The sequence below is a fragment of the Melitaea cinxia genome, chromosome 9 (assembly GCF_905220565.1).
Source record: "Melitaea cinxia chromosome 9, ilMelCinx1.1, whole genome shotgun sequence".
Lineage (NCBI taxonomy): Eukaryota > Metazoa > Arthropoda > Insecta > Lepidoptera > Nymphalidae > Melitaea > Melitaea cinxia.
Window position 1 is genome coordinate 13,142,488 of NC_059402.1, and position 14,540 is coordinate 13,157,027.

General features: G+C 33.0%; 1 protein-coding gene across 1 annotated transcript in view; it reads left to right on the top strand.

The window, feature by feature from the left end:
• LOC123656343 (BMP and activin membrane-bound inhibitor homolog) overlaps positions 1 to 14,540 on the top strand; it is a 73,737-nt gene that overhangs the window by 50,245 nt on the left and 8,952 nt on the right. The window contains exons 3-4 of the mRNA XM_045592040.1: positions 6,449 to 6,608; positions 12,836 to 12,990. Of these exons, the coding sequence (XP_045447996.1) occupies positions 6,449 to 6,608; positions 12,836 to 12,990 (315 nt within the window). The remainder of the gene's footprint in view (positions 1 to 6,448; positions 6,609 to 12,835; positions 12,991 to 14,540) is intronic.

Consider the following 14,540-nt stretch of genomic DNA (forward strand, 5'->3'; position numbering starts at 1 on the left):
CAACCCTTACATCCATACACACATCTATTTTTACTGATCCACTGATCCGCATACCCAGATGATGTGATTTTTAACTTATTAACGCACTAAAATTAAGGTATTAGAAAATAATTTACGAGGAATAACAATAATAACATAACCTACTTATACAATGTTTGTTTTGAACAACCGTGTTATGAGTGGCGATTTATGTTTACAAAGACCTAGTATATTGCAATATGTACGTACGGGTGAAGAGGATAATATTAAACAAATACTCAATTACAAACCCTATATGCAAACCGCTCATCATTGCAAGTTACTTTGAATGTACCGCAAAGTAAATGTTGTCGACTCTACCGATGTCCGAATGTTTGTTTCACGCATGGATGCCGTGAAAAGCAAGGGTAAGATTCATGTTTAGGTGCTTACCGTGTATAGAATTTGTGTTACGTATTCTATACTTTGGTACTATAACTATGTTTGTTTTAATCATTTTTTTTTGTGTCTGCGTCTTTGCATCTACATTTTGTATTGATGTGGATAAGATATCTATCTACTTTAACTTTTTGTGATAATTTTTTTAAAACACAATTTCATAAAAACAGTATTTTTTGGCACTTCTTTTGCCCACTCTATAATAATAATTGAATATTTAAAAAAGAAGAAAACGTCTTTAATACATTTTTATTTCTGTTTCCGTTACTATGTTATATACAATACATATTATTATTATTTATTTACGTTATCTATCTTATCTTTCCGATGAAAACTTGCGAGCTCGTGAACAGGCCGCAGAAGTCGCGCGGATTCTTCACATTCCGGTATAAACTTCTTCCCAACTGCCTATTGCGTCTCGAAGATCAAGTGCATTCCTTTCTTCTTTAAATATACATGAGTGTTAGAACTATTTTTATTTATCCCATACTTAAAACACATCAATCGAATACTCAACAAGTTATTGTTTACAAATAGAAAATCTTTTAGACACTATCTTCTAACTTATTATTTATGGTAATGATATTATTTATAATAATATTAGGAAAGAAAGAGATAGATCCAAACTATATACACTCTCGATCATCTTCCATCTTCAATGTTGAATTGTGGCGAAATTCCTTACAGAAAAACAAAAAACCGTGTGGAGTCGTGGGACACTAGATAGGAACGAAGTTCCTTATTATAAAATATAAATTTCAAATTCTATTTATATCAAGAATATAATTATTCGGGTATACATTTTTATTATGATTTTTTTATCGATAAAAAAAACTACTTTACAATTTTTTTTACAATGATTTATAAAAGTATATAATAATTATCGAATGATATAATAATAATAATAACAAACTGCAATAATAATAATATATGCAGGTTCCCCGGTACCCCTCCGCAACGTCCCATAAGGTTCCAAAAGAGTATTACAGTTTAAGATCTGAACAGATTTAATTGCTTTGCCGCGAACAATAACTAGTGAATAAACCACAATAACCCTCCATGTCAAGGCAAGGCGCTTATTCTTGGAGCGCTCGTAATGTTTTTTTCACGATCTAATTAAACTGATTGAAAGCCAAGCTCCGGATAAGAGCGGAATGCGGTCGATGTCGAAATATCGATTTAGCTTTTTGTGCTACGATACGCCGCTTTATATCTATGCACGTACAAACGAGTGTGTGTCGATGAACTGAAGGGTCCCGACTTTCCAAATGCGTTAATTCACACATCAAAACATGAAATCGTTTACCACCTGCGCCCGTTTGCGCCTAAGAAAATGTTTACTCATACGACAGTCACGTCGTTCTCGACAAATATTTACACAATAAATTGAAACGGTGAATTGTATACAAACATTCGAAACCGCAGACAAAGCCGTGTTTATGGAAAGCCAGAAGCGGCACGCGCGTAATCAATGATCGCTGAACATTAGATGACAGGATTGTTATGATTTAGAGACGCCATTGAGGGCTAAACGTAGCTCATTGTCGATTTGACATTCACCCACACAGCGAGTAAGGGTTATCTCGAATCGTTCCTTTTAAAAAATAAGCGGCTTTTAAAAGGTTGTGTCGAGATCAGGTAGTCGGCCGTCAATTTCCTATTGTGGCTTAACGAAGCGTTGAACGGGCGATTGTCGCTCGCCGATTGTCGGACAGGTTGCGCTCAAATTGCTAGCTTACTTGTTATTGCAATTTTAGAAGTTCGACGAACGCGTCTTATTATTCAAATATTATTCGTGTGGCGTGAAAGCGCCTCGATAACTTAGACGACGATGGGACGTGGACGGAATGAATGATAATTGTACAAGTAGATCCTGTACTAGAATGTTTATGCACTCGACATTAGCCATTAAACTTAACGTCTCTAAGACTAAAAACGCGTAACAGAATCCCATGAAACGGATAGGCGAGCTCATTTCCATCGCATACATGCGAAAGCGACGCTTCAGCTAAAGCAAGGATAGTCAAACCGCAAGGATTACATCATAGCACATCCTACATTCTGAAAGTTATAATAAACGACCGTAGAATGTTTTGCTAGGAAGCGAGGCGCATTAACTCCTCCGATGTAGATTCGAACTATGTGTAATAACGGTCACTCTTATTGCCGGCCATTTCATCGATATGGAACATCGCTAGCTGCTATTTATTGTATCGCTCCCATCAGATACCGCGTTGTTCGTATTTAATGAAAAGATAAATGCTTAAAAATTAAACATTAGAGAAAATGAATGCTGCTATTATCTTATAGTAATAAACCCGGTAAATAATACGTATTTTGTAGCCTTAGCACACAATAACCGTCTTCAAATATATTGCCATAAAATAAAAAGTAAGTAAATAAAGTAAAATCTTAATTGTAAGATTTCCTTATTCTATATAACTTTAAGTCAAACATTTGTTACTATTTTTGTATTTATTTAATTAAAATTACATTTTTGTTCTAGTTACATTTCACTTCTTCCTAAACTCTTTTTCCATTAAAACTTTACATATTATATAAAATAGATTGATTCAATCTATTATGAAACACGGTACAATTTCGTAATGTCCACAAGTTAGTAAATTGCCAGCGCCGCGAGCTTTGCACTCGAATAATTACACTGCGACGACATATATTATAGCAGATAATTCAGCATGCAATTAGATGAATCGTGATTTAAACGATACCGATGATAAACTGACCGGCCAATAGAAATCCAGACAATAAAACAGTTCGACCATTTAGCCGGTCGTCAAAACGGCCAGCTCTATATCTAGCTGGAACGAATTTAAATCTTTTGGTACTACTTTTGCTTCAATAAATTTCACATAAGTTCAGATTATCGGATTAAATTTGTAAGACGTCATTTCAAATATCAAAATTATACATTTCCGTAATAAAAAGAAGAAATATCGATAGTCTTTGGATATTTGAATATTGTACAAAAATACTTATTAGAAAATATGCAAAAATAAACAGTTTTTATGTGACAGCGTCTTAGTTTCGCCATATCATAAATTAACCGGTGAACGTCCCTCGATTCGACGCGATGATACCTCTTATGTTAATCAAATATAGGAATGCTAACAAGGCCAGTGGACAGCCTTGCTTTTCCGCGTCATCCAATCAGCTCTTAGTCAGTTATGGTGACTCCAATCAGAATAGCGAAACCGGCTCCGGCTCGCGCCACAAACGTTATTAGCGTAATAAAGTACTAGATAAAACGTGCTCCGACAGCGTGTGAACGTCGAGAGAAAGCTGTTGTCGCAACATTAGTAACCTTATTACTAACCGATAACTCTGACGTCTTCGAACGTTTAGTTTTGATTACGTTCCTTATTATTCGAGCCGATATTTTAGTCGTAAGTAATAACGAAGTTCACTGATTAAAAATTAATTGCATCTGATATTCAATGATGTGTGTTCCGAAGCACGAATATTTGCTTCCGAGACGCGGAAAACTTAACATGCCTCCGGCGATCCTATCGGTAACAGTAAACTATTTGCGCAGAGTAAAGCGCTATCGTGTTCTGGATCTTAATTGAATATACCATTCGAGATGAGCGAGTACTTTCGAGAAATTGTAACATAACTTGATCCTGAACTCATTGCGCCCTTATTTAATGAAATCGAAAAGACGTTGCAAGTAGAGCGATGGTATTTATCTTGTTCTTATGATCTCGACCGGCTCGGGCGCGGTGAGCCTTCATGCGAACATTTCAATCGTGACTTAAGAATACCGGCTCCTGATGCGATCGGGTTTTTTCGTGTATAATAAACACATCTTCGACTTTATTTGCAGTAGCTATTGACTTTACAAATCGCCGTTCTTAAATATCGTTTTTTATATCGTTTGATTTAATAGGTTTATTTAGTATTGTATTTGTATAAAACTTGTATAAATTATAAAACTTATAATTCTATTAAAATCTTCTTAAATCTTGTTTGAACAAAAAGTAAACCACCATGTGTCGGTAAATATTTCATTTTACAAAATCCATCGAATAAAAGTACCGCAACCATTTACGTCCGTGATGCCGCGCATACCCAGTAAATGCACCGTGAAGATGCGCTAGCGCCGCCTTTTTATATTAAAAAAATAAAACAAGCATCAACGTAAACAGCTATGTGAGTAATAAAGCTTTAGAACAAAGTCAAAAGTTTGACTGTGTTATGCTGTCTTATCCCGTACTTATACATCGACATCCACTCATTGCTATCACTATCCTCCTCTAGTCTCGCTTCTTCTCATTCCCTCTCGCCTCCGGAGGGCCATTTATCAATTCCAAATAACATGCCGGGACCTTTTCTTTTCTGTTTATTTATTTTTTATTTACCTTATCCTTTGGTGCTCCGTTTGTTCCTTTTTGATTCGAAATTGATTGTAAAGCCGTTCTAATGATGTCCATCTAACATTATGTACGATGGTTCGATAAAGCTAATTGAATCGCTAATGAGTGGATATTTATGGGTTATTTCAAGGGATTATACGAACTTTTAAGGGTTTTGGTTATATTTAATTTTTATTCAAAATGTTATTTACATATTTAGCTTTACTGCAAAAAGAAAAGCAGCATAACTTAAAGTCCATATATATATGAATAATTTTCGAACACGAACTCGTCTAAGAACCCAGTATATTGCTTTACAAATTATACTAGCTATCTTTATAACAACCACACAATTTATAATTGCAATTAAAAATTGTACGTATAATACTTTTTCGTATAACGATTTTTATAATCCTTCATAGAGTAATTTATTCAAATAATACGACGTCAGTTCTTACTGGTTACAAAGACTTCATTTTGAAAGTCATTACAATTTCAAAATACTCTGCCAAATCGTTGAAATTTCTGCTTCGTTTTTGTTCTTGGCGTCTCCGTGGATTTCTTGTAAAATATCAAAATAAACAAACTACTAATTACCGCAGGCATTTCTTAAAAATCGTTGATTTACTAATTCTCTTTTTTTCTAAAACATCGTCGAAATCTGACTTACAAATCATCTTAAATTTGGGCACGATCAAGTCGATTTCGTGAACGCAAGGAATTCCGAACGGACTAGACATCAGGGGGGGTCTGATTGCGTTTCCTTAAGTTCTACCCGAGAGCAAATAAAGCCGCGTCCCTCTGAAATTAATTTTGTTTTGTTTCATCGTCTGGAGTCGAAGCATTTACATTGAATGCGGTCGGAGGCTGCGCGCTCGCAAGATATTTATGTAAGGGCTCTCTATGCATGACGTGCACATTATTCATACACAAATACTGCAGACCATCTGTATATTATTTTTACCGGTTTATCGACTTTTACATTTATCAAAAACGATATTGGATTAAATTACGATTTAGTTTCAAGAAAATCGTAATTTAATCCGATATTCGGTATTAATCTCTAATCATCTTAATTATAGTTCTATTAAACTCTGTTTAAATTTCCATGTAGGTATAAATAATTGAGTAAAATATTAAAAATACACATTGCCATAAACACGTCGTAATTAATTATTTATAGTTTTCATGCCGGATACGTTGATATATTTTCGTTATTTCAATTATGGAGTAACATTATATGGTCAGGATAAAACAAATCGATGTAACGACCAATAAAAGTTAACTGTTGATTCATAGACGTTGGTTGCATGCACTCAATGCGAGAGGTGTATTGAAAACTATGAAAGTTTACGAGTAAGAGGCGCCTTAGCGTCGAAAGGTGATTGGATTCACAACTTGCATACTGCATTTCCCTTTGCATTCGTAATAACAGTTTCCTGCTCAATGGTCTATAAATAAATTTTATTTGCGGCAAGATTTAATTTTATGCTACTATAACTATTCGACGTTCAGTTGTTTGGTTTACGTTTTCAAATTCATTGTTAATACTTTATTGACTCGCTCGAGCTAACAATATTAGATTTTAATTAAAATTACTTAAACTTACTTTATTTTATGCATTTTTAACAAAAATTTTTTCTTTCTAGATCCAAAAGTTGATGGTGAACCGGAGGTCGTCAGATGTTACTGCAACACGGCACAATGTGTCAGCACGGGGTATATGTGTCGATCAAGAAAAGGAGGCGGTTGTTATAGTGAACTACCACCAAGAAAACATCACGCACGACATGGCTGCTTACACCACTTAGCTGAAAAGTAAGCAAACGTTTTGAAGTTTATTACAAGTTTTAATAAACAATTATCCGCTATTTATTAAGGACATTTTAAGGCCTTATGGATAAAAAATCTGTTTGATATTCAGGTTTCATTAATCGCATTAATTATTATGAAACTAAAAAAATCTTGCAATACGTTCGTTCCATAATTCATTTTATTTCACTGAATGTGGACGTAAAAATTGTTTTTGTCGGAATCCGAACATATTTGTTTTAATTTGAAACTAATATCGTAATCGAATAGAAATGAGCTCCACACGACAGGAATTCGACCGTTTATTCCGTAAGATCATATCGCTGCTAATTGCATATCCGAACTAATTAACATGAGATCGAAATCTACCCTTTCTGATACGAACCATATCGAATGACACTAAAACAAGACGCCAACATCTGTTTAATGCAAGTCATAAAACAAACATTTTTCAATGTTCGGATTTTATTTATTTGAATACTTTTCGTGTTTTGTGTAATGTATTAAATCCTATTTTGTCAACAGCGTCATCTATTCTGTAATTATGAATGCATTTGATACTGTACATGGATTCTCGTGTTGCTTGTTAACTTTCATCTAAGAATTAATTAACTATTCTTTTGTTAGGCTCGCTACTAAGATGCATTGTCATCCATCAATTCTGCTTATCATGCTTGAAACCCGCGGCTCGTCCGACGAATTTCATATGTTGCGTCCGAAGTATCTTCAATCAATTTGTCTTCGGTCATTTTGAAATTACTTTATAGCTCTTTCATCATCGCTGACAGCTTAAACAATTATAAATAGATAGAAAACGTTGCCTCATTGGATATATACGATTTTTCATCGAATTATTCGGTATCATTTGTTGAATTTATCTCGAAAAGTTATATTTATTCGGATAAAGTTTTCGATTACTCAATATTAATTACGGTTTGATTGGTCGTGTCTTTCTATATATTTAATGTGCCCGTTCGGTTTATTAACTTTTTCGGATCGACCGAAACAGCCGAGAGAACTGGTTCCATCTACGGGCGCATGCCTGCTTTTATTTGCTTTAAATTATTTTTGCTCGTTTTTGGCAATCTCCTGTCGTTCATTATCTTTGCTAACGATCGTGCAGTCTGCTTCGTTAAGATTTCCAATCTCGCTGGAATTAAATTTAATCGGTTCTTCATTTGGTACGGATCGTTATTGTCTTTATAAATTGCGATTGAACGCTGTCGGACCTTTGTCCTCATTCGTCGAGATAAGTATGACGGTAGAAGCTTGGGGTGGAGTCGGAGGTCGGGATCCTAGATAACGGAGCGGCTGCGCGGCCGCCGACCCGAACAATGCGCCATATATAAACTCGACGTGATAATTCACACTTTTCTTTATTACGATGTCATAGAGTTGTGAATTGAATACGACTTTGCAAAACTTGGAGCGTTTAAATGTCACTCAAATGTTGATAATGTCACACTCACATCTCGCTACAATAGATAGCATGCATTTCAACCCTTTACGTTTCTGTTATTATTAAATGATAAATAAGGCATTTGCTTCTTATCTTTTATTTTATGATCTATTTTTTAATCGTACTTTTATATATAAAAAAGAGTTCTGCGAAGTATTTTTTTGTATTAGTAAAACATAGCTTAAAATCATCATAATATGTTACTTGTATAATAATTATAGTTTTACGTTCAGCTTGGCAAAAAAATTTCCTATGTATTTTCTTTATTATTATACTATATATTCTCTACTACTATATCTCACTACAGCCTCACTATAGCAGTCTGTATAGAACCATACCAATGAATTGAGTATTTATTTTGTTTTCATACGTTAATTAATAGTTACTCTTACTACTATAGTTCACTTTTATAGCTTGGTAAAACAAAAACAAAAAAATAGGAGTATGGGTTTCAATTTTATAATAAATATATTTACGTCCATGATAATCATAATATGCAATCACACACACTTTAAGACACGTTCTGTTTTAATACAAATTACCATATGTATATAACCTTCTTGCATTTACTTAATAACTGGTTAGTTCTTGTCGCAGCAACTTTTAATTATTTCTTTTACTCATTAAAATCTATATTTTTATTATGTTATCGTTTATGTTTTATTTGCGGTTTGAACTGATGATATAGTTTACGCTTTTAATTTGACTTAATGTTTATATTGTCGAGGTCAATATAGTTTTTGTTTTAAAAAAAACTTCGTGCTGTTGAATAGGATACAACTTTACGGTTGAAACTTTCTGTATATTTTATTGGTATTTAAATTTGCGTTGGTATTTCGGTTTAGGTTATTTATTGTAGGCAGCTTATTTAAAGCCTTTTAAGTAAAGATTGATATTGCCGTATACTTCTATTGTTTTTAAATCGTTTGTTCTATAATGGTTGATATTCGGTTTTAGTATTAATCTTCTGATGTATTTATTATATTATTATGACCAATTAAAAAATATGTAATGATTAATGAATAATCGTGATATTGACAGAAAGTATATAATGATAAATGAAAATCGTAAGACCCGTAACCGTAACCGTATATATATATATTGTTGAAACTAGTTGTTTTCTATTGTCGTTGTTGTTTTTTTTTTTAATGCCTTTTTACTAAATATCCCTCTAAACTTACCGCATACTTCTAATAGGTATGTGATGTTTAAAATGGGATTAGATTATATAGTTTGACGGAAATCTATGTGTATTTCTAATTTCCTGACGTTCCCCAGTGTAAAATTTAACTTGTGGACCTTAAGAATACATACAAAGGGTTGGCTGTCGGTGGTTTATTGGTCTCCTGACAAAGCTTATGTGCCCATGAGATATCGTACAATGTTAAATACTAGCATGTTTTTTTTAATATAAATAAAACAAACTTTTCAAGCATGATTGACTTTTAAGTAGATTTTATTAATTAATGTTTATCTAGTCCACCTATCTCCATGTATATTTAGATTAAGATTATATGTAGTACTAGCTTTAAATAAGTTTTTTATTTACTGTAGATTTTTATTTTATTTTGTAGTAAGTTTAGCATCCCTCAGGTAATCTCTGCATACTTCAGGTGTGTTTGAGGTGTACTATGAGGGTGACCGTTTAAAATAGCAATGAAATGACCTGTAGTGTTGGCGCTTGGTGCAAATTGTACTTTACAATTCAACCTAAGGACTTAAAATACTTTAACTGTATACTGATATTACATTTATATGGTTAAAGAGTTTTGGGTTCTATGGTAATGAAATCTAGATAATGGAAAGCAGGTCGGAGCAAGCAAGTGCTGCAGTTATTTTGTACATATGACGTGGTTTCCATTTTGTAGATTTCAAAAATATCCCTTAAAAATATCACATTCTTCATGGTTGTGAGGTTTATGAAGGGATTATATTAATATATTTTCAAATATTGTGTATCTGCATGCAGTTCTAAAGTTATAAGTTATGCTCTTAGATTGCAACAGATACATACAGTTGACGATTAATATTTGACTCATATCTATTAATAAAAAATAATACGATATGAGTAATTCTTCGCAGTCGTGTGGTTTTAGTATTAGCATGGATTTTGTAGATAAACCTTGTTTTTATTTTCTTATTAAGAAAAATATTATTGTTGCAATGTTACAGAAATAACACTATTAATACGCCATTTTGTACTTAGTAGGCAGTGATTTCATATTACATCTCGTTTCAAACGTCAACAGGGTTCAAACGTCGTCGCGATCTAAAATTTCGTTTGTGGTTTTTCTGAAAATGCTCCCAGTGTAGAGCTTTCCTTTTGAGAGTAGTACATACAATTACCGATAGTGTTCTTGTTTTACTGTAGGCCACTAGGTGTGTGTCTGTCTGTGTCTATTTTTTTATTGTTTTTGTATAAAACTCATCTAGACAATAAGGAACACAAAAATTGGAATTGCCCAATTTGGTGCTAATCGCAAAAGCAATGCAGTGCACGCAAAAACATCAAAAGTTATGCGCGTAGGTACGTCCATGGCAACATACGGCAAGTTATAATATAAATAAATAATAAAATATCTTATAGTATTCACACACGGTCGTCTGGTAAGCTACTTAATGCTAGTGTTAGGTATAGGTAACAGCCGGCTAATATAGCCTTTTTCATAAATATACATGGAAATAATACGTATATAAATATATAAATACAAACATTACACCAAGACTCAGGCGGGAAGCGGAGCAGAAAGCAGAGGCACTACAAATTGCGCCAACGAGCTAATCGAATTTTTGCTTATAGTTCTAAAAAAAGAAAAAAATGCACAAAGACGGTCTTATCCTAGAAGAGCGATCTCTTCCAGACCTTATTGCTTATTTATTACAGCCTTATTTGCTTTATTTTTATTTATATAAAAAAATTAATTAAAAAAATATATTGGCCCATCAATATACAAAGATGTTTATTTATGTTTAGCGAAAGTCTCAAATCGAAAACTATCTTTTATTTGCATTCCACAAATGGTATTTAATATCAAAACGTTAAAGCATTAAAATGTCTGATCAAATTTTTTGGAATGGCCGCAGTTTTACCGCTTGGTTCCCACGAGAAAGGTCATAACTATTCAAATTAGTTGGACTGTGCCACAGCCAGCTGCCGCGGTGTTGCAAGGTTAACTGTCGGAATTAATGAGGATTTTATAAAATAATTGGTTGAGATTGATAGGAAAACATTATTGGGGAATAAAAACACACACGCGTAATTTTAATTACTGTTATTCACAAAAAGAATTCCTTTTTGTAGCTAAAGAAAAAAGAGAAGCAAATATTGTGATCGTATTTTGTCGTCTCTTTTTAATTTTTTCGCATTAAGATAAAGCTGTCTGCTGTATAACAATAAACAATAGATAAAACTACAACTTTTTTTTCTTTTTAATCAGGTATTTTTGTTTTTCAACCACTTTTCTTCACTTTATCTATCTTTGGTTCACATCCTGTGAATACAACATTTTTGTTAGTTAAGGTGAAAAAGGTTCTAAGCCACAAGGTGCCTTATATCTCCTGCTGATACAGCTTATCAGTAACTTCTGTAATCAGATAAATTTTATCAACAACCCGTGAAATAGGCTTAAAGGAAACGAATATTCTTGTACGTTGCAAAAGTTCATTTCAAAATTACTTAATCATTTATATTCTGTTCTTGTTTCACTATGTGTCGGTTCTTTTGTGTGTATTTTATACACGTTTTTCGCTTATATCGTAAATCTTTTATATATATAACCATGAACAACCATGAAAAACCATGTTTATGCTTGTGGGAGCCATTGTCTGAATTCTGGATCAAATATAATTCGAACAGCATTGCTTTGCAATTTGCATTGCTGCTATAGACCATCTGTAAATAATATATCGGTTAAAAAATCGTAAACAATTTAAACTCCACATTTATCACGTATTATATATAAATTACAATTGCAAAAGTATTAAGCGTAACTTCAATTTGTAACTGCCAATAAAAAGCAATTTCAAAGATAAACATTGCAATCTGTGCGTGGCTGGCATTAGAGGCGCCGCTTGCGCAAGCAGCTCAGATAGGATTGACATCAGCGATTATTCAAAGGATTATGTGTAAACATCAACTGATGTAATAGTCGTGTTGCTATGACATTATATAGTACATAGTTTAAGTTTTTAATTAGTCACCATCACAACACGTTTTCTTATACGGAACCTTGTTTCGTATTATCTAATTGAAAGTTCTGGTTTTACAGATGGTAATTTTTATAAATATAGTTTGAGGGTTAATAGAAAAACATATATATTAAAAGCTCATTTCGTATTTGTTACGCAATTATGACGCCGCGTTGGCGCAACGATTACAGCCATGGATTGTACATGTTGCGCTGGCGGTGGCGGGTTCGATCCCCGCACATGACGAACATTTGTATTGGCCATACAGGTGTTTGTCGTGGTCTGGGTGTTTGTGCAGTCCTTGTGGGTCCCCCCACCGTGCCTCGGAGAGCACGTTAAGCCGTCGGTCCCGGTTGTTATCACGTACACCTGATAGCGATCGTTATTCATAGTAGGGAATATATCCGCCAACCCGCATTGGAGCAGCGTGGTGGATTAAGCTCTGATCCTTCTCCTACATGGGGAAAGAGGCCTATGCCCAGTAGTGGGATATTACAGGCTAAAGCATACGCAATTATGCAGTTGTTAGTAAAAGCTTACGACTTGTGTTAACTTGTTTTATACATCTACTATTTGCGTTTTTCAGAGAACAAGAGGCGCTGTCCCACTGTCAGAACGCGCCGTCGCAAGGTGGACCTCCCCCCAGAGAGCATTCTCTCCTTCTCTGCTGCTTCAAAGATCTCTGCAACCATGAAGACAGTCCACTCGCCAGAGCGAGGCTCAACCTCACTAATGACTTAGGTAAATTTTCTTAATCCTATTTCTTACTTTGGTTAAATGTTCTTTAAAATCACTTTGGAAGTGTGACTTTTTGAAATGTGTTGTACTGGACTCAGTGTCTTTACTTTAGGAATTGTCAATACACCGTTTCATAACTGGAAATTAATTCACATGTTTTGCATGTAAAACTACGTAAACGTTTAAAGAATTATCTATTTTTTAGTCTAGACATCTTTAATTTAAAAGTTGTTGATACCAATCGTATAATTTCATTGTTTATCTGATATATCGAGGAATCATAACTTGTAATACAATAAACAACTTATTTTATTTTCCGTTGCGTGAAGACATTTGATACAAGTATTTCTTTGTATTTATTAGTTAACAATATACGTTTTGAAACTGTTTGTAATATATCTATAAAATATTTACTTTTGTTTCTATTAGAAATCATTTTGAAATATTAAATTTAAAAATTGTTTAAAGGTGTTATTAACTTTTTATGTAAAAATATCTAAATTTTGTCTTTAATTATCTTCTATGTAATATTTTGTTATATATATACTAGCTGACCTGGCGAACTTCGTATCACCTTATTTTTTTCTGAAATATAATAATAACATAATATATCAAAATAAAATATAGCCTATCTTTTAAGTTGGATCAAACTGCACACGGTGTGCAAATTTGACTAAAATCGGTTAAGTAGTTTCGGAGTCCATTGAGGACAAACATTGTGACACCAGATTTATATATATTAAGATATATATATATATATATATATATATATATATATATATATATATATATATAATTTTCTTTACTAAAGGCAAAGACTAAAAGTCAATATAGATTTTTGACAAAAGTATTTGTAGTGTAAATACATTTTGTATTAGGTTTCACATCTTTTTCAGGGTGTCAAAACATTTAGAAAATCGTTATATTGCGACTATAATAAAATAATACGTATAAAGTATATCATAATCATAGGACATAATTATAAAAGGACGTTAAAAATAATTATCGAAAGAAATAGGTCGTGATAAACACGTCAATCAATATTAACATGTCTGTGAAATAATAAAATATTTCTCTATATTTTACGATATTGTCAACATAGCAGCCGTTTCCGCTAACAAAGATTATTCTAAGCGTTCTTATCTTATGTAAATTGAAGTGACTCAGACGCGATTGTGCTTCTTTAGAATAATGTTATAGCATTCCTGGTTAACTTTTAAACATTATTACGTTGACGGAATTATATAGGTTTATGTAGATAAATATGCCGCACCTTTGTCAGTTTACCAATTGTTATATATATGTACCTAAATACATATAGTATTACATAATTAAACTGTCAACAAAAACTTAAAATATTTTTTAAAATATTTGATATCGACCTTACCATATGTTTTGTGTTTATTTGTTGATATTAATTCAAGTACCAAAACATCTAGAATGATTTGCTTGGTGTTAATCAATTCGTATTTTGTTTTCTTGCAGTTGTATCATTTGCAGTACCATATTATACAAATTACAGTCCACATTTTTTATTTTCTTTAAATTTTTCT